The 26,348-nt window shown below is 41.9% G+C and overlaps 1 protein-coding gene across 5 annotated transcripts in view; it reads left to right on the top strand.

The window, feature by feature from the left end:
• The window catches only part of CHRDL1 (chordin like 1), a 115,790-nt gene that overhangs the window by 21,317 nt on the left and 68,125 nt on the right, over positions 1–26,348 (top strand). For all 5 annotated transcript variants that reach the window (XM_082377262.1, XM_082377260.1, XM_082377264.1 and 2 more), the window contains exons 3-4: positions 5,050–5,162; positions 7,776–7,869. In XM_082377262.1, coding sequence (XP_082233388.1) covers positions 5,050–5,162; positions 7,776–7,869 — 207 coding nt within the window. The remainder of the gene's footprint in view (positions 1–5,049; positions 5,163–7,775; positions 7,870–26,348) is intronic.

Genomic DNA, 26,348 nt, shown 5'->3' with positions numbered 1-26,348 from the left:
TGCAGAGTAATATCTCCTATGCCCAAATCCTCAACAAAATTTTAGCAAATTGAATCAAACAATGTAGGACAAATCCAGTCAAGTGGGATTTATTCCAGGTATGCAAGGCTGTTTCATCATTCAAAAATCAATTAATGTAATCCATCACATCAATAGGCTAAAAAAGAAAAACTACAGGGTGGTATCAATAGATGCGGAAAAGCCATTTGACAAAAGCCAACACTATACAGCAAACGAGAAATAGAGGGGGACTTCTTCAACTTCATAAAGACCATCTATAAAAAAATCTACAGCTAATACCACACTTAATGGAGAGAAGCTGTATGTTTTGCCCCTAAGATCAAGAACAAGGCAATGGTGTCCTCTCTCACCATTCCTATTCAGTGTTGTACTGGAAGTCCTAACTAATGCAATAAGGTGGGAAATGGAAATAAAGTGTATACATATTTGGAAGGAAGAAATAAAACTACCTTTGCTAGCAGATGACATGATTATTTTAAAAATTCCAAAGAATCAACCAAAACACCCTCCTAAAATTAACAAGCAATTATAGGAAGGTTTAAGGATATGAGGTTAATATATGAAAGTCAATTGTTTTCCTATATACCATCAATGAACAATTGGAATTTGTAATTAAAAACAATACCATTTACATTAGCACCAAAAAATGAAATACTTAGGTATAAATTTAGCAAAATGTGTATAAGATCTATATGAGGAAAACTACAAAACTCTCAGGAAAGAAATCAAATAACTGGAAAGAGATTCCATGTTCATGGATAGAAAGACTCAGTATTGTTAAGATACCAGTACTTCATGACTTGATCTATAGATTCAATACAATACCATTCAAAATCCCAGCAATTTGCTTTGTGGAAATCAACAAAGTAACTCTGAAGCTTATATGGAAAGGCAAAAGACCCCAAATTGCCAACACAATATTGAAGAACATCAACAAAGTTAGAGAACTGAAACTACCCAACTTCAAGACTTGCTATGAAGCTATAGTAATTAAGACAATGTGATGTCATTGAAAGAATAGACAAATGGATCAGTGGAGCATAGCCCAGAAATAGACCCACACAAATATAGTCAACTGATCTTCAACAAAAGGAGCAAGGACAATTCATTGGAAAAAGGATACTCTTTTCAACAAATGGTACTGAAACAACTAGACATCTGCATGCAAAAAATGACCATAAAAAATAACTTACAAAGTGGATCAAAGACCTAAAATACAAAACTATAAAACTTCCAGAAAGAAACATAGGAGAAAATCTAGGTGACCTTGGGTTTGTTAATGAGTTTTCAGATACAACAAAAGTATGCTCCATGAAAGAAAAAATTGTTAAACCGGACTTTATTACAAGTGAAAAATTCTGCTGTGCCAAAGACACTGTTAAGAGAGTGAAAAGACAAGCCACAGACTGAGGGAAAATATTTGCAAAATGCAGATCTGATAGAGGACTTGTACTGAAAATATACAAGTAACTCTTAAAACTCAACAATAAGAAAATGAACAATGCAATTAATAAATGGGCAAAAGAGCTAAACAGATACCTCACCAAAGAAGATATATACATGGCAAACAAGTATATGAAAAGATGCTCAATTTCAAATGTCATTAGGGAATTGCAAATTAAAACAACAAATGAGATACCACTGCACACCTATTAGAATGTGGAGACAGTTCCTGCTGTCTCCACATTCATTGATCATGGGAATGCAAGATGGTACAGTCACTTTGGAAGACAGTTTGGCAGTTTCTTAAAAAGCTAGATGTAGCCTTACTCTAAAATCCAGCCACTACACTCCCAGGTATTATGCAAATGAGTTGAAAACTTATGCCACACAGAAACCTGCACACAAGTGTTTTTAGCAGCTTTATTCACAATTTCCAAAAATTGGAAGCAACCGAGATGTCCTTCAACAGGTGAATTGAGAAACAAGCTGTACATCCATGCAATGGAATATTATTCAGTGATAAATGAGCTGTCAAGCCATGAAAAGACTTAGAGGAATCTTAAATGCATATTACTAAGTGAAAGAAGCCAGTCTAAAAAGACTGCATACCCTATGATTCCAACTATATGGCATCTTGGAAAAGACAAAACTATAGAGACAGTAAAAAGTCAGCGGTTTTCAGGAGTTGTGGGAGTGGAGTGGGGGAAAGATGAATAGGCAGAGTAGGGGATATTTAGGGCAGTGAAACTATTCTGTATGATACTATAATGGTGGATATATGTCATTATACATTTGTCATAACACATAGAACTATGCAAAGAGTGAGTTCTCATGTAAACTATGTACTTTAATATTAATATATCAGTATCAGTTCATTAATTGTAACAAATGTACCACACTAATGCAAGACGTTAATGCCAGGAAAAAGTGGGGGTGAGGTGAAGAGGGGATATATGGGAACTTTGCGTACTTTCTACTCAGTTTTTTGGTAAGCCTCTGTTGAAAATCAATAGACCCATAAGTGTGGGTCCTTGTCTGTTTTTTGACTCTCCATCCTATTCCACTGGCATATTTGTCTAACCTTTTTCCAACACCACACTATCTTGAAAACTATAGTTTTATATTGCCTTGAAATCACATAGTGTGTGTCTTCCAACATCTTTCTTTTTCAAAATTGTTTTGGCTATGCTGCTTCCTTTGCCTTTCTTTAGAAGATGTAGGACTATTCAGATTATCTATCTTTCCTTGAGTAAGCTTTGGTAATTGTGTCTTTCAAATAATTCATCCATTTCATCTAAGATGTTAACTGGTGAAAAATTATTCATAATATCTCCCTTTTATCCTTTTAATATCTGTAGCATCTATAATAAAGACCTCTCTTTTGTCCCTATATTAGTAATTTGCATCTTCTCTCTTTTTATCTTTGTTAGTCTTGCTATAAGTTTATCAATTTATTGATTGTCTTAGAGAACCAGGTTTTGGTTTCATTCATTTTTTTCTATTGATTTTGTTTTCAATTTCATTGACTTCTGTTTTTTATTATTCATTCCTTCTATTTTCTTTTGGTTTATTTTGTTCTGCGTTTTTCTAGTTTCTTAAGGCATTGATTTGAGATTGTTCCCCTTTTCTAATAGGTACTTAGTGATATAAATTTCCCTCTAAGTACTTCTTTAGTTGAATCCCACTAATTTTGATATGTTGTGTTTTTATTTTCTTTTAGTACAGATACTTTCTAATTTCTCTTTTGATTTTTTCCTTCAGTCCACAGGCTATTTATGAATTACCAACATATTAAAAGTGGTTTCTTCTTGTGCTGGAATTGTGTGTATGGAATGTTTCTTTTTCTTCTATATACTTTTACGTTTTTATTTTTTCTTTTTCTGTGTTTTCCAATTTTCTACACTGAGCAGGCATTACCTTTCTAATTAGAAAATAATCAATTATTATAAAATAACACTCTACATTTTGTAGCACTTTATAATTTACAAAGAGCTTTATCTAATTCTCCAACATTTGCTTGACAAACATATAATCCATATTTCATAGATGCTGAAAATTGAGATTGACAGAGTTAAATGACTTGCTCGATGCCACACAACTAGAGCTAGTTAGGATTCAGACCCAGATTTTCTGACTCCCAGTTCATCGTCCTGAAGAAGTTGGAAATAAAGATTTGAAAAGTAAATTTGAATTTATCTTGTGGGAAGCTGGAAAGAATCACAGAGGGTCTTTGAAGCAATAAGTGACATTTGAGGCATTTATCTCAGTGTAGTTTTCATTTGAATCTCTGATTACTAATGAGGTTGAACATATTTTCCTGTTTATTGCCTGCTCTCATTTCTTCTCTAAATTGCTCTTCATGTGCTTAGATCATTTTTCTATTGGATTGGTTGGTCCTTTACTTATTGATTTGAATGATTGGAAAATATTCCAGATGCTAACACTGTATTTATATTAATAATTTATTTGTTGGAAATATCTTCTTCCTGTTTCTTGCTTATCTGTCTTTTCTTTATTCTTTCAATTTTGATCATCAAGGCAGTATCTACTGGGGAGTGTGTGGGGAAATTAATGTGTTTGCAACAAGAGGTGTCTCAGTTTATTTTGACCTTGTATGATGGGAAGGAGGATGGGAAGCAGGAGATAGAAGAGGATGGGATTGGAAGACAAACCACATGATTTGGAAATTCATTTACTAGTCGTTTGTCAGTTGCTTACATTTATTGGCCACAGTGTGCTGGGCCGTGTGATAGATGGAGAGTGAAGAATAAATGTTTTCTACATTCGAGGACCTTTTACCTTAATGGAGAAATGAGAGATGTAAAATAAGACAAGTAACACAGTATGTGCTCAAGTAACTATGGTACAAGATAAGCTGTGGCTATCAAAGATTATATTCCAGCAAAGGGGAAGGAGACATTACTTTTAGTTAATTGAGAATTGTTTAAGCAAGAAGTCTGTACGTTGAATGAGAACAAGGACTGTGTGTGTTTCTGCTCAGCATTTTATCCCCAGCACTTAGCATAGTGCCTAACAAAGATCAAGTGCCCAAGTATTTGTTTAATGATGGAATGATGTTAGCATGTGTGAACAAAGCCTTTTATAGGGACCTAACACAATGTGTTTAGTTCATCACTCTACACCACCACCAGGCAGCTCTGAGAATGTTCTGATAGATCAGCATTTCAGACCTTAGCTTCCATTTCCAAAGCAAGGGAGCACAACCTTTTCCAAAAAGACACACGGCATGCTCCCTTATCTTACCATTATAATAGCAGTAGTCAAGATTTTGGCTTCACTGTCAGGCAAACCTGAGTTTGAGTCTCATGTCAGTTACTAACTCGTTATATGACTCCTGATTTCCTTCACCTATAAAATGAGACTAATAGTGCCTACCTTACCGGGTCATTGTAGAATCAAATAAGGAAAGCATGTAAAATACTGAGCCATCATACGGGGTTCTATAAATATTCCCTATGCCTCTTCTCTTGATGTACACTAAAATGGATGGAACCTGTGATAGCCTTTGGATTTTGTGATTGGTCCATGTTTTCTAACCGGCATATTCTATCTCCTCCCTCACAGATTCAGAGACATATTGTGTGTTTCAAGACAAGAAGTACAGAGTGGGTGAGAGATGGCATCCTTACCTGGAACCTTATGGGTTGGTTTACTGCGTGAACTGCATCTGCTCTGAGGTACAATCTCCGATGGCATTTGATTTCCTACTTTGCTCCTCAGCACACAGAGATGCTTTCAAGTGCCTAGATGGCCAGGGAGCATGAGTGATAAAAACGTAAAAGAAGTTAGGAAGCAGATTGTAAGGAAAAATACACATCTCCTGTCTTTTTCGTCTGTTGCCTTTGGCTTGATTTTCATGGGATCTCGATGAGTATTTGCTATAGATGGATACTTAATGGTCTCTTAGCCAAATGATACAGGGCATGGAAAAAGTGGAGTGGAGGAAAAAGCTCAATGTAATGCCTGGATTGTGAGACAGTATCATTTTTGAATACCACTTTCAAGACTGGCCTTTAGAGAAGAGATTAGGACAGATTATAAACTGGTTCATATGGAGAGTGTATTTTATGTTATTTCAGCCAATGACTGTAATTAGGATTGAGGTTGTGAAACCTTGGCCTGTACCTTGTGAGGATTAGAGTTCCCTTGGCTTGGCCTTGGCTCCAGTCCAGTCACTCAAAGAGGCATTTGGACAGCTTAAATGCCATCTTTGCAATAGACAAAGCAGGTAGTCCCATCTTTCCATGGCCCTGACCCAGGACCACAGCTATGGTGCATCTTTCCAAACAAGCCTCTACCATCATATACTAGGCCAGGGTTTCTCAGCCTCAGCCCTGATGATTCTTGGGGACAGATCATTTCTTGCTGTCGGGAGCTGTCCTGTGCATTGTAGGATATTTAGCAGCACCCCTGGCCTCTATCCACTAGAAGCCAGTAGCACCAACCCCAGTTGTGACAACCAAAAATGTCTCCAGACATAGCCAAAGTTACTTGGGGAGCAAAATGGCCCCTGGTAGAGAACCAAGGCATTAAGCCAATTGGGAAAGGAGGCCTTGTACTAGGCCTTGAGGATTGAGAATTCTGAACATATAGAAAGAATTTTCAAGACTAGCCTCTCACTTGAGATCTCATGGATGAACTGCAACTCCTCGCTAGTGCCCAGGCAGAACAGGAGCATTCACTTGCAAGCCTGATTCTTTTGCCATTTGAATAGAAACTTGGGCTTTCAGAATTTTGAGCATGTGGAAACCTAACCTTCAGGCAACATTAGGTGGTCTTAACAGGCCACAGGGCTCTAGAATCAAGACAGACCAAGTTTCCAAGCCTGGCTCTGCCACTTCTGAGCTGTGTTATGTTCAGCAAGTTATCTAACCTCTCTGAGATTCCTTCAACTTCTTCTCCTTTAAAATGGTGTAATGGTATTACCTATTTCATAGGCTCATGGTAAGGATTAAATTCACTAATCCATCTCAGTCACCTAAAACAGTGCTTGGTCACAGTCAATATTCGAGAAATGCTAACTGCATAACATCACTATCATTATGGTTATTATTTTTATTAATCTATTAACTCTAAAACAGAAATCAGTATAAGGCATTAAGGAGGAATCAGTTGAGACCTCAGCCAGGTGCAGTGATTTCTGATATGCTTTGGTGATCTCGCTTCAAGGTGACACCACCTGGCTCTGAGGAGTGTGACATGTAAGGAGGCTCCGTGGTGTTTCCAGACGCAATGCTCCAAAAATTTATTCTAGAAAATACATGAGAAAAGAAAAAGATTTGTGGTAAGGTGATTCAAATTTGGGTTTTAGAAGCCTGCCTCTTTAAATAGCTAGGGCAGTTATTAAATAGAGCATCTGGAGACTGATTAACTGCCTGGTATGGCATGATTGTGTCAGATTCTTGACCCAACGCGTTGGAAATGGACAGCTAACCCTTGGGGGCTGAGGCTTTGCTATCTGCAGGGCAGTGAAAATGTTACTGTGATCCCAATGCCAATGGCTCAAGTGCTAGGCATCTTCTCTCTACATCCTCTTCATTACCCTCTCCCCCCACAAGAGCCTGATGGATACAAGTAACCCGTACTTCAAATGAATTATAGATGGCAAATGTTAATGCAAAATTGATTTCCAGAGTCTTCCTTTGTTCTAGCAGTGGCTGAAAGCTGTCAGAGCTAGGGATCTTGTCATTGTAAATCAGGCAGGGACCCAGTCGCCCCCTCCCCCAGTCATACTAGCTAATCAGTTCAATTCCAAACTCTAGCTTGTTCTCAGTAAAATTTTGACTTGAAAAGGAAATGAGAAGAGGAAGCGCTCAGTCTTCGGGACCAAGGCAGAGTTATGTGGAATCCAGGATCCACGTGCTAGGGCTATCTCCTTGCCCAGGGGTGGGTAGCAGCTCAAGGGACCCATTGCTCATTAATCCCTTCCTTCCATGACATTGGGCAGGTGATTATGAAATCACACTAGGCTCTTGGAAAAGACGTGAAGAACTGGGGAATGGTAGAAACGTCACAGAGCCAAGTCAGAAGAAGCCTTCCAGTAATTGTGGGAGGCTTTGAAAACTGGGGCAGTAGTGATCCTTAGGAAATCATGCCAGTAAGCTATCAACCAACCCAGCGGAGGTGCTAGTGATGAGAAAAGGAAAGAAAATGCTGATTTCATTCAGTTTCTCGGGAATGTGTTATTCACTGTCTGGGTGAGTCCCTGCATGACTGTTTCCCAAACTGGCATGATCCCAGTGACCTTGAAAAACACTTATTTTGTTATTGTTGTTGCCTCTCTCTTTCAGAACGGGAATGTGCTTTGCAGTCGAGTTAGATGTCCAAGCCTTCATTGCCTCTCTCCCGTGCATATTCCTCATCTTTGCTGCCCTCGCTGCCCAGGTAAACCAGTTCGCCTCTTTCTCTTCTGGCTCTCCCTCTTCCACCAACCCACCCCTTTTCCCTAATTCCCCAGAAGGGGAAACTTCCAGACAGGAATAACAATAGGACACTTTCAGGCAGCGCGTGCACCGGCCTCTAAATACTGTTTATAGCCCAAGTGGGCTATTCAAGGCTCTAATAAGTTATTGGGTACCCAGTAACAGATTTTCATTAGGCTTTTAATGATTTGAAGGTGGATGTCAACTGGGGGAAGGGAATTGTGGCCCAGAGATTTTTCTTCCATAAACAGCCTCTTCCTGCCGTGGGCAGCAGACACCAGGGGAGTTGTAGCATGGAGGCACGTGTCCTACACAATTAGTGCTGGAATTGCATTTGAGCATAGCTTCTAAATGATGAGGGGCTATTCAAAAAATCAAAGGAGCTGAACCAGTGGGGTTTATGACAGTATAAAGCTGCCTGCCTGCTCCAGACTGTACAGTTATTATGTATACATTGTTCAGAGCAAGGCTAAGGGGAAGGCAGGCAGAGACTTTTTCCCAAGGCTATTAGGACGTCTACCTTCATGGTCTGTGGCTAGGGTGTTTGAGGCAGGGGCTGTGTCAGTGACACTTTGTTCACGTCTGGGGCCTGGCTCCCACACCAGAGGCATGCAAGCACGGAATGATTCAGAGAATGCCCATGGGCCTGACAGCAGTCCTAGGTAAGTGATCATCTTGCCATCTAGGTAGTAGAAGCTTTGTAGTCCTGTGAGTTGATTCTGTTTCCCTTGAGGACAGAGTTGGGGTCCATGGGTGGACTTTGGGGGGGGTTAGCAAACCTTTTAAAATTGTTTGCAGTTTTTGGTGTAACAATGTATGTGTGTAAATTCCTTTAGAGAAGATCCATGGTGTTCATGACCCTAAAAACATGAAGAACCACTAGCCTCTGGCATAAATGGTGCTTTTTAAAAGTAGTGAGGAACTTCCAGAACTTACAAGAGAGAAACCAAAAGTGTCAGGGCAGAAATGGTAGGAATGAGGCTAGGAATGAGGTTCAGTGACAACTCGGTTAACTGAAATGTTACAGGAATGGAGATTTTGTTGAATAGAGAAGAAACCCCCAAGCCCTTTTTGTCACCACCTTTATAACTTATACTTTCTTACATTGGTAAATACACTCTGATTCTTTGGGATTCTTTCCCAGATGGCAAAAGATCATGCCATGTCACAGGTTTATCATGCTGAGTATTGGTGACCATAGTATATGCTTCAGGATATGAGAGACTGACTTGGCATATCATCAACCTAAAAGTTGTTCTTTGAAATAAAATCAATCCCTAAATGAAGTTTACCATTCTTGTGTGTGTTTATTTGCTTCTTCTATTTAAACTGGATTACAAGGGTGTAGTATGGGAGGATTCTTTCTTTTTTTTCATCTGGCAGGTTGCCTGTCAAATAGCCTTATAAAAGCTTCTTATCCCAGAAGTCTCTAAAAGTGGTCTAATGTCATAGGAATTGATCTAAATGGCTGTGCAGAAATTGTTCTTTCCTGGGAAGGAGGTTGGGGCAGGGCCCAGACACAGAGCATAGGGTGGAAGCGCACAGAGTGGAAGATGGCTGTCATCTACCCCAGCTGCATAACAGGAAGCAATTACTGAGAAAAAGGGAAAGTATAAGCTAGCAGTTCTTTTGAGAGAAAAAGAAAGTATTAAAAGAATTGAGGTCATAAGTCCCAGAAAAGATAAAATGGAAAGAAATAAACACCATTATCTTTAAGACTTTAAAAGCCCATTTTATGGAGTATAGAAACCAGCTGTTCCTTTCCTTTTCCTTCTTGTTCTTGCAGGTCACTTCCTTGTGAGTTCATTTTTCTTGTTAACTGTAACCTTTAACAGTTCTTTCTGTGGGTAGTGATACTGAAGTTCCCTAATCCTTATACGCAAAAATGTCTTTATTTGGCCCTCATGTTTTTAAAATATTTATTTATTTATTTAGGCTGTGCTGGGTCTTAGTTGTGGCACACGGGATCTTTAGTTGCAGCAGGCAGGACCTTCTTTTTTAGTTGTGGCGTGCAGACTTCTTAGTTGTGGCATGTGAACTCTTAGTTGTGGCATGCATGTGGGATCTAGTTCTCCGATCAGGGATCGAACCCGGGGCCCCCTGAATTGGGAGTGCAGAGTCTTAACCACTGGACCGCCAGGGAAGTCCCTTGCCCTCATTTCTGAATGATAATTTGGCTGGGTATAAAATTATAGGTGCACGTTTATTTTCCCTCAGCACTTTGAAGATATTAATAAATGGTTTCTTGACTTCCTTTGTTTGTGGATAAGAAGTCTGCTCTTTGATTATAGTTCTTTCATAGGTAATCTGTCTTCTTCTTCTTCTAGCTTTTAAGATATTCTGTTTTCTTTGATGCACACAATGAGGTGTGTTGATGTATGATTTATTTTTATTTAGCCTGCTCAGCACATGATTTTGTTTTCAGCCAAAGGACTCAAATTTCTCTTCAATTTTAAGTCATTATTTTTGTGAAAATTACCTCTCCTTCTCTCTGTTTGTTCATTCTTAATCTTGTCTTTGGTATATGTCATTGCAGCTCATTTAATTTACACTCTGAGTCTCTTAATGTCTCCTTTATTTTTTCCCCCTAATGATATATTGGAATACTCCCTATAATGATATATTACTTCAACTCTGTCCTCCAATTCGTGAATTCTTTCTCCAGCTTTTTCATGCCTACTATATAGACTATCTGTTGGGTTTTATTTGTTGTTTTATTTTTAATAACTGTATTTTCCCCAATAGCTGTATTTTGAATTATTGATATATAAAAATCTACAAATTGCCATTTTATAAACCCCTGTTATTGTTTCTTGGGGTCTTATTCTCTTATTTGTTTCTTTAAGGTATTTAAATATTTATTTAAAGTCCATTTCTGATTGTTCAAATGTCCATTTTGTTTCAGCTGTGAATTCTCACTTTCATTGGGTTTCTTGATAGCTTTTCTTAGTTCCAGATTTCCCCTAGTTTTCTAAAATTTTTGTTTAAAAACTCATCATCCGTGGGGTTTTGCTCTTGCATAAGTCCTTCCTTTCTTGTGGTAGCATTGTTTCAGGCCTTGTAGTTCACTTAGCACTAAACCAGGTCATAAGCTGGTGTCCCACCTTGGGCTTCCTCATATCTAGATGGTCTGTTTCTACCTCTGTTTTCTTATGCAGGGCTAGTCCCTGATAATGATCTTGGATTGGGACCTCAGCTGCGGCTGCCCATCTTGGGCCATCTGTCCATGTGAGGGAACCACCTTGGGTGGGCAGAGCTATGTCAGCCCCTGTTTACATGTGAGGAGTGTGACTCTAGTCCCCAGCTTTACATAGGAAGCTATTTATAGGCCATAGTTCTTACTCAGCTGTCTGGATATAACTGTCTATTTCTGGTCCCAGCTGCCAGTGGACCATATCACTTTGGCCCCCATTTATTGCTGTACTTTTGCCTGTGTTTTATTTCATAGAGAGTTTCCTTTTGTTCCTGAGGATGATTTTGCAGTTTTAAAATTTTATTTATTTATTTATTTATTTATTTATTTATGTTTACTTTTATATTTCGTCTCTCCCTCTTCTTTGTTCAGAAAATAGCAGGGCCTTTTCTCATGTGCTCTCTATGCCATATGGAACTGGAATGCAAACCAGCTATTTTTTTTTTCTGTTGAAGATAAAACAAGAATAAACAGGTTTAAACCATAGCAGAGAAGAATGGAGTTTGATAAAAGAAAGAACTTTGGGACACAGTGGTTGTTAAATCCTAGAATAAATGACTAAGGAGAATTTTAGTCTCTTTACTGCATATTTCTGGAAATAAAAAGCTACCCACCCATCTGAGAGAGTTGGCACAGTTTTGCTTTGAGTCCTCTGTATTCCTTCCACCCCAATGATTATTAGACATGAGGAAACTCATGCCTTCAGGGCCACAGGAATGTTTGGTCAAAGGAAGGGGCTCTAGTTTTCTGTCTTAAGACAATGGAAGGCACTGTGATGAAAACGTCTTCACTGAAAAATAGAATATTTAAAGCCAAGATGATGAACAAGTTCTATATCAAAAAGGGAAAACAAACAAGGAAGGCATATATGCAAGGTTTTACATACTATCCTACAGCAGTAGCAACTTCAGGGAGTGTTTACTGGGTAGTGATGGACTTTGTGGGAAGGGTCTACCTGCCATGCCTAGAGCCCATCTTCCGTTGGAGGGAACAGAGGAGACTTCACCCCCTATCTGTTTCTGTGTGTCCCAGGGCTCTTGCTTTCTAAACTTCTTAACCCCCTGAAATTTCCAAGGTTCTCACCTGCATTTGAGGTTGTCTCCTGTAGCTCCTGCTGAACCGTGGAAATCAGAGTATGCAGACTGCTTTTCCAGAATTACCAGAGAGAAATTGATACCATGATATCATGATACCATGATACCATGAAGAGCAAGTGAAAACTTTTTCTCCAGCACTTTCCCAGGCCTCCATGGCAGAGATCAAGTCTTGGTCACATACCACAGGGCTCTACTGGGTCCAGAGGCTGGTGCTACACAGAAGGTAGAACATTCATAATGAAAAAGTCAAGACTGCACAGGAGTTAGAAAGGTCATTAAATTCATCCCAGTCTCTAAGCAGGACTCTCTGTTGTCCCTGAGGAAAGATTTGTAGGAATGGAATTCCATATCTTCTCTTTGGGGGGAGTTGAATGGTAAAGGGGGAAGGGGGAGAGAAAGAATATGACTTGCTTCCTTCTGTTCTTTATGTATAATTTTTATCACCAAAAGACGACTTTTATAGTGACCAGGAGCCTAAATCACGATATTATCTAACAGTTTTCTTTCTATTTTTTAAATTTATTTTTATTCTTATTTTATTTATTTTTGGCTGTGTTGGGTCTTCGTTGCTGCACGCGGGCTTTCTCTAGCTGCGGTGAGCGGGGGGCTACTCTTCGTTGCAGTGCGTGGGCTTCTCATTGCGGTGGCTTCTCTTGTTGCAGAGCATGGGCTCTAGTCTGTGGGCTTCAGTAGTTGTGGCTCGCGGGCTCAGTAGTTGTGGCACGTGGGCTTTAGAGCACAGGCTCAGTAGTTGTGGTGTACGGGCTTAGTTGCTCCGCGGCATGTGGGATCTTCCCGGACCAGGGATCGAACCTGTGTCCCCTGCATTGGCAGGCAGATTCTTATCCACTGTGCCACCAGGGAAGCCCCACTAATAGTTTTCTGAAATGGCCATTCCATTAAGAATTTGCTATTCAGAATGAATAAACTTGGGTTCCCTTAGAGGTATTCCAACATTCCCAGGTCATTAAAGAGCTGTTATAAATTTGCCAAAATATCTGATTTGATCTGTTACCAGAGACCTAATCCAGTGTTTCCTTTTCGGCTAGGTATGAAGAGGTTTAGTTCTATGATATGGTTTTAAGAGAGAGAGTGACAGTGTGGTTTTGCCAAGAGAGGCACTCCTCACCCCAGTCTTTCACATTCCAGGCAGGGTAAGGAAATAAGCTTTCCACAGATGCACTATAGTCTGTGTGCTCCCATAAGGAGATGCTGGAAGCCCTATGCCATTTCTCTCTCAGCAGGAGTTGGGTAGTGAGCTAGCTAGTGAATACAGGCATTTCTGCTATAATGCAATATGTGCTTTTCTGAAAATCCTCCCATTCTGCAAAACTGTACACTGAAAAATAACAAGCTTAAGGAAAAAACAGGATTGGAGCAAACAACTCTAAACTTATGCAAGTTTGTAACTAGAGTACTAATAAAACAACTGTACTAATAAAATACTAGCGTGGTTTAAAAAGTCATCTTAGATTTCTAATAAAGAATGCTACAGTCAGTAGAGACTTCATCCTTTAAAATGGTGACTTTAGCTTGAAGGAAGGGGGTATAAGGAAAGGTTGAGGCCGCTGAGTTACAGAGACAAGAGAAAAATGCACAAGATCAGAAAGAATCATGTGATAAGCATTTAGAAGACCGAGCATACGGCCAGACTGAGCCAAGAGGGAGAATGTGAGGTGAAAAGGAATAGGATAGACTACTGTGCTCCTTCATGGTTCGCTGATTTCAGTTGTGTTAGTGTACTTGGCATTCAGTTGCTGTCACTTGATGGTACAAAATATGAATTTGCTAAGAAAAATTATGTATGAACCAATGCAATTTCTGTTTTATATCAACATCATTCTCTTATCTACCACTCGCATATGAACAAGTTTGGATTACACAAATCTATACTATAGCAGAAACAGACTGCATAAGATAGGAGGTAGCTATATGGCATGTGGCCTTGGACAGTTTAGAATGAGGGTTGCAAGTCACTCAGCCACTCTGAATCTGTTTTTTGGTCTGTAATCGCTGGCCTGTCTGCACATTGTGTTCCGGTACATTTATATAAAAAGGGAGTCTACTTTTAGGACTATGTCTGTCTCCATGTCTGTGACTTCCAGTGTTTTAGGAATCAGGTAGACAGGCCTTTTTTCCTCCCTCCAGTTGTTTGTTTTTTTAAGGGCAAAAGTTCAAGGGGGAGACTTATCTATTTTTAGCTGTGGTAAAGTACACATAACATAAACTTTATGATTTTAAAGTGTACAATTCAGTGGCATTAAGAACATTCACAATGTTGCTGCAATCATCACCACTAGCCTAGTTCCTGAAATTTTTTTACCACCCCAGAACAAAACCCTGTGCCCGTGAAACAGTCATTCCCCATTACCCGTACTGCTCCAGCCCTCTGGCAACCACTAATTTGCTTTCTGTTTCTATGGATTTTACCATTCTGGACATTTCATATAAATGAAACCATAAAATATGTGGTCTTTTGCATCTGGCTTCTTTCACTTAGCATAATGTTTTTAAGATTTATCTATGTTGTAGCACGTATTAGTAATTTATTCCTTTTTATGATTGAATAATATTTCATTGTATGGATATACCACATTTTGTTTGTCCATCAGTTGATGGGCATTTGAGTTGTTTCCACCTTCTGGCTATTGTGAATAGTGCTATGAACATTCATATACAAGTTTTTGTGTGGCATATGTTTTCGATTATTTTGGGTATATACCTAGGAGTGGAATTTCTGAGTCATATGGTAATTCTATGTTTGACTTATTGAGAAATCTCTCCCAAATTTTAAAGCTATCCCATCTTCTTTTGATTCATCTCTTTGAGTATCTGCTGCCATCCTCATGGTTGCTTCTGATTGCTGCTGTTGCCATCATTCATGTCTAATCTCCACTGTGCTCTGCTCGTTCCTTTTGCTCTTTTCTGAATTCTGTATTCACTTGCCTCCTGGGTTTGATTGAAAAAGATCAATTCCTTTTACATAGTAACAGCTAATTAGCATATTCTTTTCCCTTTTTTGTAAGGGAACTACAAAAGCCATAGTATACAAGATGATTGATCAAGGGTCATTTCTTTGCCTGCAAAAGATTGGTATTTGTTTTTTGGCTGTGCCACATGGCTTGAGTGATCTTAGTTCCCCGACCAGGGATTGAACCCAGGCCCTTGGCAGTGAGAGTGCAGAGTCCTAACCACTGGACTGCCAGGGAATTCCCAAAAGGTTGATATATTAATAAAAACTCTTTCTGGGTCTAGAGCTATCCAAAAGCCTGAGGATTCTGGAATGTTGGTCTCTGGATAGCAGAGGTTTTACTTTATTATTATTACTATCACTGTTAGCATTCTTATACTGATTATTGAGAGGTGGCCACAGAGATGTTCACTGTTGATGAGTAGATCCTCCATGTCTATACTGACTGCCATCTGACCTCTTAGACCTCTTTCACTGTCTTACATGGTTTATTTCCATTGTTTTCCTCATACACTTGGTCTTTGAACACTGCAGAGTATAAAGGGTTAAAACTTCTCCAGGAAAGTGGCATCCCACTTGCCTTCTGCCAGGTGAGGTGATTTTTGTCTCTGGTAAACCCTGGGGATTTAGTTCCTTTTTTAAAAAGAATGTGATTTCCTGTTAGCATTCCAGAAGCCCTTATGCCATACAAGAACAAGACATTTAGGAAAACTATGGCTTTCTGTCATGGTAGAGCAGAACTCTTCTATTTCTTTCAATGGACGTTAATCAAAGCTGGCCCCACGTAAAGGTGAAGAAGGTGGCACATCATTGAGGGATACTGAAAAGCCCCATTTGTCCCAAATAAATCTCCCATGTGCTTGCTATATTTAAGAAACCTCCACCATTACAATCATTCTTCTGGGTTAAGACATTGTTTCCCAAAGTTTGCTGCAAGGAACACAATTTTATGGGACAATTAATAGGGTTAACTAGAGAAAACATTTATATGGTCAAATAAACTTGAGGGTTTCTGGATTAGAGAAAGTTAGACAGGTTTCTTTTAATGCAGGACTTCTCAAAGCCTTTAGTATGTTAATATGCACTATGAATCTGTAAGTGAGTGTATGGGATGAAGTATTTTCCAAACTTATTCAGCCATGGGACCTGTTTTTTGTAGAGTACTTATTAGCAGGATTAGTGTTCTTTATTATATGTTTTAGGAAGTCTTGGATTATGCCATTCAGTTTCTAAAAGTTGTTTATATTATAGCAGTAAGCTTTGGTAAATACAGTATCTTAGTTTGGAGAAGTTCATTAGAGTAGCAAGCCGTTTTAGAACAAGACCCTAAATTAATGTTACTTAAACTTTAGTGTACGTAAAGGGATTTAATAAAATGCAGACTGCCGGGCCCTACACTAAAAATTCTGATTCAGGTGGGCTGTAGTGGGTATTCTGCATTTTAAACAAGCACCTCAAGTAATTCTGTTGCACTTGGATGGGGGACGGCACTATGGTAACAGGGCCCAGGGGAGATCTTGAGGTGAGAGCAGTCCTGGGCAAGATCCTGGGCAAGGCCCTGTGCATCTGCAGAGAGCTGAGGGCAACTTGACAACATTGTTTCTCTGATAATGGGGAGCACAGGCACCCCCAGAAACATACTTTGCCTATGTGACACTCCTCCAGGACCAACCCCGCAGTAACATGTACTCACTGTTCCCTCTGGCTGGTCTCCTTGCTTTCCCAGAGCTCCCACCCAGAGCCTTTCTCTTCTGCCATCTTCCACATTCAGAGCCCCTGGCTGTCAGGTCCAGAAAGAAGGACCCTCCGTGGGGAGCTCACCCCTCTACCCCACCCATTGTCCGTGACTTGTTGTTGGCGAGAAATGAATGGCATTTCTCGGAATTAGCCCAGGAATTTCTGTTGATAAACAAATGAAACTCTCAAAGGGAAAAGCAATCAACATAGTTTGAAATAAAATCAGTGTTTTCAGCTTAGTCTGTTTTCAACTTAGTTTGAAATAAGAGTCACATCTAGGGTATTTTAAGGAAAGGATTAGTAAAATGTCCTTTAGTGAGCTTTCTTCCTGGTTGCAGGGCTGATCCAGAAACCAGGGCCTGCTTTCTGAGTAAGCAGAGCAGGAGATGATTACCTTGGTTTCCCGTGACCTGTCCAGCCAGCATTGTGTCAGGCTCCCCCTCTCCCACCCCACCCTACTTCCCTGCCAAGTTGCCTGATAACCTGAAATGCTATTAAAATCTTACAGCTTCATCTTTTGAATTCAGACTTTGATTCTTGATAAATTCATCTATCTTTGGAGGTGATAACTCTTATTAATCATTTTTAATTTAACTAGCACACAGGATCTAGAAAGCAGAATCTGATGGTAGTGAATGGGGGGGGGGTGAGTAGGGGAAGATCCTGAGGGCACTAACCTGGGTACCTGGAAGAGTTATGCAGGGGCAGGGGCCGGGGTCGGGGGTGGGGGTAGGGGTGAAGGAGGAGCCTAGGGGATCAGGCTTTACCTTCCCCATAGCCCTGCAGAGGCCAAGCCTCTCTGTAATATCAAGGATAAGTTCTTTATTCGTGGTGGAAGACACAGTGGTTTCTAGGATGAGTTGCTAACTCTCAAGTTTTTCACTTTGGGGTTCTTAACTTAAAACCAATATGTTTCAGAAGTAACCAAATATCCTTGCTATCTGTTGTCTAGAGCCAAAGGGTTTCACTTCAGGGTTTTGGATGCAAAATAACTATAGCCCAAAAGATTTACCAGATTATTTGCAGCCACTAAGATAAATAGCAGCCTTTATTAGACTGATTTTCCTCTGATTTTTGTATCTAGATTTTTTACACTGTCAGCTATTCCCTAAAAGTGATTTTAGAAACTGGCAGATTGGGGGTGACAGTTATTAAAATCTGTTCCAAAATCTACCTCCTCACAGGACTCCATGTTTTTGGCCATAAAGTAGTCTATTTTAGAGAGATCTTGATGTGTTGTCTTTTGTCTTCGCCACATACACGTTAAGACCCAGAGAGTGGGAAGTGGTCCAGCAATAGATATGTGACTGCTGAAACAGGGTTTTTTTTTCTGTTTTTTTTAGGGCTGTACTCCCTGAATTGGAGAGAGTCTATGAAGTGTATGTACTGTATCTTTAAAGAAAGGGATAAATCAAAGTTGTCTGCAGGAGGGGGAGGAAGAAGGTTGGTTGGATTTTTTTTTAATTGGGGAGAAAAGGAAAGACATCAAACTTGGGAGTAGAGGTTACTTTTAAAACAGAGAGATAAGGTGAGTGTCCCTGCAAGCTCGATTTTCTTTCCTTTAGCAAATTAATGCAGCTTTGAATTCTTCACATTCACAAGATCCTGCCTTCAGGGATCTAAGGCCAAACCAGAGTCCACGCTCACCACCCTACCTTTTATAAGCGGTATTCCTTTAGTATTTTAATAGGAGAGAAATGGGGGTTACGGTTAGGGAGCAAGAGGGGCAGGAGAATGTGGCTTGCTTTTTTCCTCGCTTTCTTTCTCTATTTCCCTTCCTCCCTCTTCCCTCCCTCTCTTCCTTCCTTCTTTTTAAAAAATCTCTTTTTTATTTTTGAAAAATTTTATGGTCACAAAGTATATATAACAAAATTTCCCATTTTAATCACTTTCAGTTGGACGGTTCTGTGGCATTAAATACACATACATTGTTGTACGACCATCACCACCATCCATCTCGGGAATTTTTTCATCTTCCCAAACTGAAACTCCGTTCTTATAAACCACTCCCCATTTCCCCCTCCCCCAGCTCCTGGCCACCACCATTCTACTTTCTGTCTCTGTGAATTTGACTCCTCTAGGAACCTCATATAAGTGGACTCATACAGTATATTTCCTTTTGTGCCTGGCTCATTTCACTTAGCAGAATGTCTTCCAGGTTCATCCATGTTGTAGCATGGCTCTTTTTTAAATGGGGACAAGAATGGAAAAGAAATTTGAGAAGAGGCTGGTGGTAGAGATGAGAAAGCAAAGTCAGGAGATAACCAAGGGGTCTTAGAAGAATCTAGCAAATGGTTTTCTGAGCATATTTTTCATAGGATTAGGAAGACTGCAGAGGCCACATTGTCTTTGACAACGACAGGTCTGACAAGCAGTAACTGCCAGTAATGACTGTGTGAAATGCTGGGTTTTGCAAGACAGACATATTCATTATTAATGTTTCCCAGGGAACTTCAGAGAGCATCACGTATTAGGAGCTGATTACTGGCAGGTTTTGTTATCTTTTGGAGAAATCCTTAGGGGTAGAACTGTATCCCTGTTTCCCTTTACCTGGAGAAGTACATCTCTGAAAGGGCCTCCTCTGAGATTGCTTTCTGAGGGCAATCATGTCTGGAGCTATACAGTATGGTTTTATTAGAAAGATTATTAAAGGATTAGAGTATCAAACCTATGAGGCAATGTTGAAGGAAAAGTGTGATTACTGAGCCTGGTGAAAGAAAGACTAAAGGGACTTCAACAGACTTCAGAAAGATAAATGGGTCTTAGAGGATGCAGATCAGCTTTCTCCTTCCGTCTCCAAACGGGGAGAGTGGGCAAAAATGAGCTTCAGCATAAAAAGTTAGGTACAAGGAAGGATTTCCAGGCTTAAATAAGGGGAGCAGAAGTCTTTTGAAAGTCAGTAGATTATACCTCAAGCTTAACGCTGAGTAAGAGCAAGATGCACCGACATGCACAAATGCATGTAATGAGATTCAATTAACATGAGGTTCAAAACAGACAAAACTAAACTATATTGTTGAGGGAGGTGCATAAATGTCATAAAACTATAATGAAAAGCAAGGCAGTGATCGTCCCAAAAGTCAGGATTGTGGTTACCTCCAGTGGGGAGGGATGGAGCCTTCTTGACCTGTGTGGTAGTTACAGAGGTGTTGGCTTTATAATCCTCAATTCAACTGTACATTTATGTTTTAGGTGTGTCAGTTGTATTTCCCAGCATAACATATTTTTAAATGGCACTACATTTTCATTTGTTTTGGTGATTATGATTGGAGGCAAAAGGTGACCAGAAGACCTTTAAATGTTACAATCGAGCAGAAGATTGTGTATGTGCATATGGCTGTTTGGGGACTACTATTTTTGTTTACTTGTCTATATTATTTTGGTCTTCTTGTTGTGTGGTTTGGTTTGGTCTGGGTTTTGTCTGCTTGTTTTTGCACAAAGCAGAGCAATACCAAAGTCTGGAGAAGGGTGTGCTCTCTGTCCTTCAGGTATGCCCTTGGAACTAGGAAGAAGGCATTTGGGGGCATTTGGGGCTTTGACTTCCAAGCTGCAGAGTGCACCAGTGTGTTGGCATCTGGATGAAGCCATCTGGCTTCAGGTCTGTATCACTGACTAGAGGGCCCATTTGGCTTCCAGAATCAGGACCACATTTGGGATGGAGAGAGAGCTCCGGTTGTGTGGGTACGACATTCCTCCCGCCCAGGTGAGGCTGTACTGTGCTATCAAGGTGGGGGAGGCAGGAAGGCACACAGCCAGTGAAGAGATGGGGTCTAACCCTGCTCTCCCCCTAATTCAGTGTGGGACTTTCACAGAGCCGGCTAGCGTCTTTGTGCCTGTTTTCTCAACTTGCAAAATGAGAGTGATAATTCCTACCTTCTCTGAAGGTTTGCATTGACAGTGAAAACCAAGTGGATGTGTGAAATTGCTTTGAAAAGTATGAAGAGGTATATATATATATATATATGCAAGGCAGTGTACAGCAGGGGAGAGAAAGAACTTAAATCCCGAGTCCCCAGATTGCATCGCTAAGAGAGAATGCGGGCAAAGCCTGAAGCTCGGTACTTGTTCCCGTAGAGCCCAATGACAGTAGCCGCGTGCCTACGCACTGACCATATGTCTCCAGCCTCAGGGAAAAGAATCTGAAAAAGAATATATATATATAAACTGAATCACTTTGCTGTACACCTGAAACTAGCACAACATTGTAAATCAACTATACTTCAATTTTTTAAAAATGGTATAAAATAAAACTAAAAAAAAAAAAGCAAAAAAAAAGAAAGCTGTGGGGTGTCTAAAGGAAACAGGTGACAGGTTTAATGAGTGTCAGGCAGAAGGGTAAAATAAATGGCATCACCTCCGCCTTTCTTTTCTATTTCTTTCTAATTAGATTTTCAGAGGTGCCCTGAGTGGGGGTGATGCCCAGTAATGCTGATGGTTTTTTTGACTAGGTCTGACCCCTCCCGCTGCCCCCAGTCATAAAAACATTGAGCAGGATTCTTTGTACTGTTGTGTGCTGATTAGGCTGCCATAATTCCTGTTAGCAGGCCAGGGCTGCTTCACTCCCCACTTTCTTACTAATTCACATTCTGGCTGGAGCCCGTCCTCCAGCACCTTGTGCAGGAGCACAGCACGACCGTACTGCAGGGGGCCTCTCAGACCACCGGGATCAGGGGTAGAAACCATGGCTGTAGTGCTGCTTCCCAGCCAGGGAGGATCACCCTACCACCCTCGTGGCTTTGGAAATGTTGAGGAACTGTTTTGGTCATCACAGTGATTGGGGAATGTCCTTGGCATTTAGTGGGCGGGAACCAGGGATGCTGAATGTTTCACAGTGAGTAGGAACACAGTGCAGTGGAGGAGTAGGAACACCGAAATTCCAGTGGTGACCCTGCTGAGAAACACTGGATAGCAGCCTCACCCAGAGGAGCCCAGGAGAGGGAGTCTCCTGCCAACCAGAGTTGATGGTGCACGTCTACTCATTCATTCATTTACTCCTTCATTCATTCATTTCACTGAGTACAAGCTTGGGGCCAGGTCCCATGTACGGTGCTGAGGTTTCAGAGTCCCTGCCTCAAGGAGCTCACAGTCTAGTGGAGGAGACAGGCGTAACGAGATGATTACAACATAATGTGATGAGTACCCCAGTAGAGGTGTGGATGAAGGCCCATCAGGCAGAGACAGGAGAGAGAGACCCTGTACAAGAGCCGGAAGCCAGGCCCCTAAGAGTCCACGTTTGACATCCAAGCTGGGTTCTGAGAGATGAATGGGACTTTGCCAGTTGGAGAAGGGGGAAGGGGAGGGCATGCACAAAGGCATGTGGGGGGGGTGTGACTGCAGTGAGTATGGACTGTGCAGGAAGGAAGAGGCTGGAAAGGTCAGGTTGATGGAGGCCTAGTCTCAAAGGACCTCATATGTCCTAGAGTTTGAGATTACTCTGTACACCCAGCCCACTGCAGACATTGGGAGGAGGAGACATTTGTGTTTAGTACTCCCAGACATCTTTTTGCACCCCCTTTCCTCTCTCTCAGTCCTCCACATCCTCCCCTCTCTCCCAGCCACTCAGCTCTCCCATTGTCACTGTCACCTGGTGGGAAGGAGGCTGGGTTACCCCTGCCGGGGGGGGGGGGGCTTCGCTCCTTATCAACAGATAAGGTGAATGCGTAACTAAAAGAAATCACAACCGATAGATTTCTAGATGTCAGTGGAGAGACTTTGGGGAGGGGACTTTGAAGAACCGGGCGCTGAGGAGACGGCAGAGAGGCTTCCTTCAGTGGACACGCGCTCAGTGCCAGTGTGCGCGTGTGTGACGTGCGTGTCTGAGTGGGTGAGATTGTGTGTGTGTGCGAGCGGGTAGGTAAGGGAATAATAGTAGTTCCCGCCTCAAGGGACTGTTGTGAGGATTAGATGAATTAGTACATGTAAGGCGCTTAGCACGGGGCCCAGCCCATAGTAAGCCCTCCATAAATGCAAGCTCTCATCATTATCTTAGAATACGGGGCCAGGGTTCAGTCTGGGAAAGTAGGAACACACTGGCCAAGATGGAGATGAGGCTTTCATGCTAAGACTTAGTGGGCATGTTTGACTAGTTTCAAATAGGTGCCTAGACCACATCCTAAGCCTAGAACAATAGAATTTTTCAGCATGTGGCTTATCAAAATGTAAATTTTGGCAAATGGAGCCATAATTTGGTGTCCATTTGGGTTTGTTTTCTCGGTCTCCACTTGGGGCACATGGCGGGTGGGAAGCTGCTATTGTGCAGACCGGACAGCCCTGCGTGGAGGCCCAGGTCAGCAGGTCTGTCCTCATGTGTGGGAACGCAAAATAGAAGCAGCACAGCACTGAGGGCCAGAGCCAGGGAGATGCATTAGAAAGAAATTAACTTGGGAGGGGCTGGATGAGGGAACAAAAGTCTTAGCTGAAGAAGGAATGAGCAAAAGGGGGGAAAAGAAACTGGGAAGGACAGGATACATAAGATCATCCAGCTGCCCCCAAACTGAACTTCCAATGTTTTCTGTGTTCTTTTTGGAAGAGGGGGTGGCTTGTCCAGCATTCAGTGGAAACTTGTTGATTGACACCGAGTTGGGCACAAGTTCAGTGTGAGTGTGCCTTCAGCTATTTATTTGATTTTTTAAAATCGCACCCTTTGCAGTTAAGACTGTTTAGTTTCTCCTGGCGCCCTGGGGCAGTGAGTTTAGATTGTTAAAATAGCAGCCATTAACACTCTCTGTGTTATGACACTGTCCTCCCTGCCCCCCTTCGGAGGAATTGGGCACGAGGTTGTTTGACACAGGGGAAATTCTCCTCTCCCCGCTGAGAGAAGCAAGCGGAGGGAGAGCCCTCCTCTGAGTCAGAGCACATTCGCCTAGCCCTCACCCCCAAAGCCTCCAAGGCTGCCTGCCCTCCCCGCCATCCCCGCTCACACCGCCGTGACCCTCATGTACACACAACACCGCACTCACTCACTCACACCCTCACCCACTGCACGAGCTAGAGGAGCCCTGGGGAGCCCTTGTGCCTCTCTCACTGTTCCTTTTGTTTTGCTTTGCTTTATTTGCTTTGTTTTGATTTGAAATCAGTCTTTGGGATTAAATTGGATAATTTTTTTCATGTTATTAGTAGTGCTGTGGAGGGAGCATGTAAGGACTTTCTCCTCAGTGCTGGCCTTGCTTGCTTCTCCCAACTAATAAATACAATACTGACTTTCACTGATCAATCACACTGGCTCTGTCGGACTCTGCATACCATACCTCTTGGGCAAATAGCCCACGGAGCTCTAAAGTGTGCATGAATTGCTGGATTATCTAGATTATTCATAGGTCTGTTTAATAGGGAATTTTTCATGAGAGGACTGGGAGGCTTTGGCTTTCCCAAAGGCCCTGGGGAGAGATCAAAGGAGCAGTTGGTGGAGGAAGTGTGGCGTAGCTGAGCACCCTGAGTGGGGCAGTCATGGTGGCCAGAGCAGAGTCCCACTGTCTGCGATGGTCAGCGTTTCTCATAGCTAAACAGACGCAGTGAGCCCAGGCCTAGGAGTCGTGGAGGGGAAGTTCTGTGTTCTCCGGACATCCTTGGGGCATGTTGTCTATACCAGTGCTGTTCGGTAAAACTTTTTGCAATGATGGAAATATTCTACATCTGCACTCTCCAATATGGCAGCCACTGGCACATTTGGTTGTTGGACACTTGAAATGTGACTTGTATGACTGAGGAACTGCACTTTAAATTGTATTTAATGCCAGGGAGTTTAAATGTAAGTAGACACATGTGACCAGTGGCTTCTGTAGTAGATGGCATGACTCTAGACCATTTATTGCATACTTTTCTGCTGCATTAAATTTAAGTTTGTACCTTCCATTTGTCTGTTCAGTGTCTTGCAACTAAACCTCTTGAGGGCAGGAATCATATCCTATGACCACAGAAAATTATATCTTGAAGGGTTTTTTTGTCCAGCCCCCTCCCCTCACATTGGACAAATGGGGAGACTGAGAAAGACTCTATAACTTACCCGAAGCTACGGTGCTCATTATAATTAGGGGAGACTGGAACCCAGGTCTCCCTGCTTCCCGGACTGTGCTTCTGTGCCATCTCCCTTGCAGAGAAGTTTCAAAAGAACAAATAACCTCTTCCTTTCCACTCTCTTCACTGCTTGTAACTGAGATGAATCCCCTGATAACTGAAAATAATCTGGAACCCAAGTATCTTTATCTCCTCATGTGCCAAGGCACCGTGTAGGCTCTGGACAAATGTTTGGGGAGTGAATGAATTCTCTAAGCCTTTCCTGTTATGTACTATCTTTTATGTTATATTTTCCAAGAAAATCTGTTGTCTCAGTCAGTGTGTTTGAGTTAGCCAGAGCTCACGTCGTCTCAGCCGAGGGAGACGGGGCCTCTGCTCTGCGGATGTGTCCATGGCTTATGCAGGTGTTTGGGTACAGACCAGAGAACCTTGCAAAGCTGCCTATAGCAGGCTGATGAAAATGATGTAGCTCTTGCACTCCAGGCCCCATCTGCATTCTGAATTCTCTAGACTTCATGGTAACCAGGAACATCGGGCATGACTCCGTCCCTTCTCCACTTTTCCTCTGGCCAAACCCAATCACCTAAGAACTAAAGGTACCACAAGTAGGACTTGGGCCCCATATCTTACTGGTCACCTTAGAAATGGCGAGAAAACACCCCTCCAAACTAACTTCAGAATCAACTGCTGAAAAGGAAGACAATTTAACTCATAGGTCCAAGCAAAGTATCTGTTCATCTCCCTTCTTCTCTCCCTATTTCCCAGCCCAGGCCTTTACCCCCAACCCAGAGCCACCAACAGTAACTCAGCAATAGCTGAACTGAAACAAAACCTGTTCACAGTCACCTAAAGCTGAGTTTCAGCTAAGCAGCCGCCTCCTCCAGGCAGCTCTGCCCAGAGCCAGGCCAAGGAAGGGAGCAAATGGCCTGCGTCCCATCTGCAGTGGAATGGCCAGCTCGTTTGCTGGTACCACCTAAAGAAGGAGTGATCCAGTGCTGAGAAAGAAGGCTTCCAGGGACCCGCCCAGCCCTAAAAATCTTAAGCCCAAGTATAGTCATTGGATGCCAAGGACACTGGAGAAAGTCTTTGGAGCATGTAGAACACCAAGCCAGTTGGAGTGCCTGCTAAGCCAGCCCAGAATTCCTAGCATTCCAGCCACACCATATACACCCCCACCCCCAGAGGGCAGCCAGTGGCCACAGCAGACGCTGCGTCCAGTGGGCTGAGACCCTCATCAACCCCTCCAAGAGCCTGCTCCTTCACTTAGGGCCGGCCTGCTTGCCCTGTGCTGAGTTCAGGGAGGTGGACAAACCGTACCGCCCAGTTTAGCCTAAGCATCTCACTTGCCATGGAATCTCTAGGCAGTGAATCATTTTGAGCCAGCACTTAAGCAACTTTCCACTGAGTCATCCTGAGGACTGTCAGGTTCA

Source organism: Balaenoptera borealis, assembly GCF_965194805.1.
Source record: "Balaenoptera borealis genome assembly, chromosome: X".
Lineage (NCBI taxonomy): Eukaryota > Metazoa > Chordata > Mammalia > Artiodactyla > Balaenopteridae > Balaenoptera > Balaenoptera borealis.
Note: the sequence above shows the minus strand (reverse complement) of the source record. Positions and strands in the feature narration are given on the sequence as shown.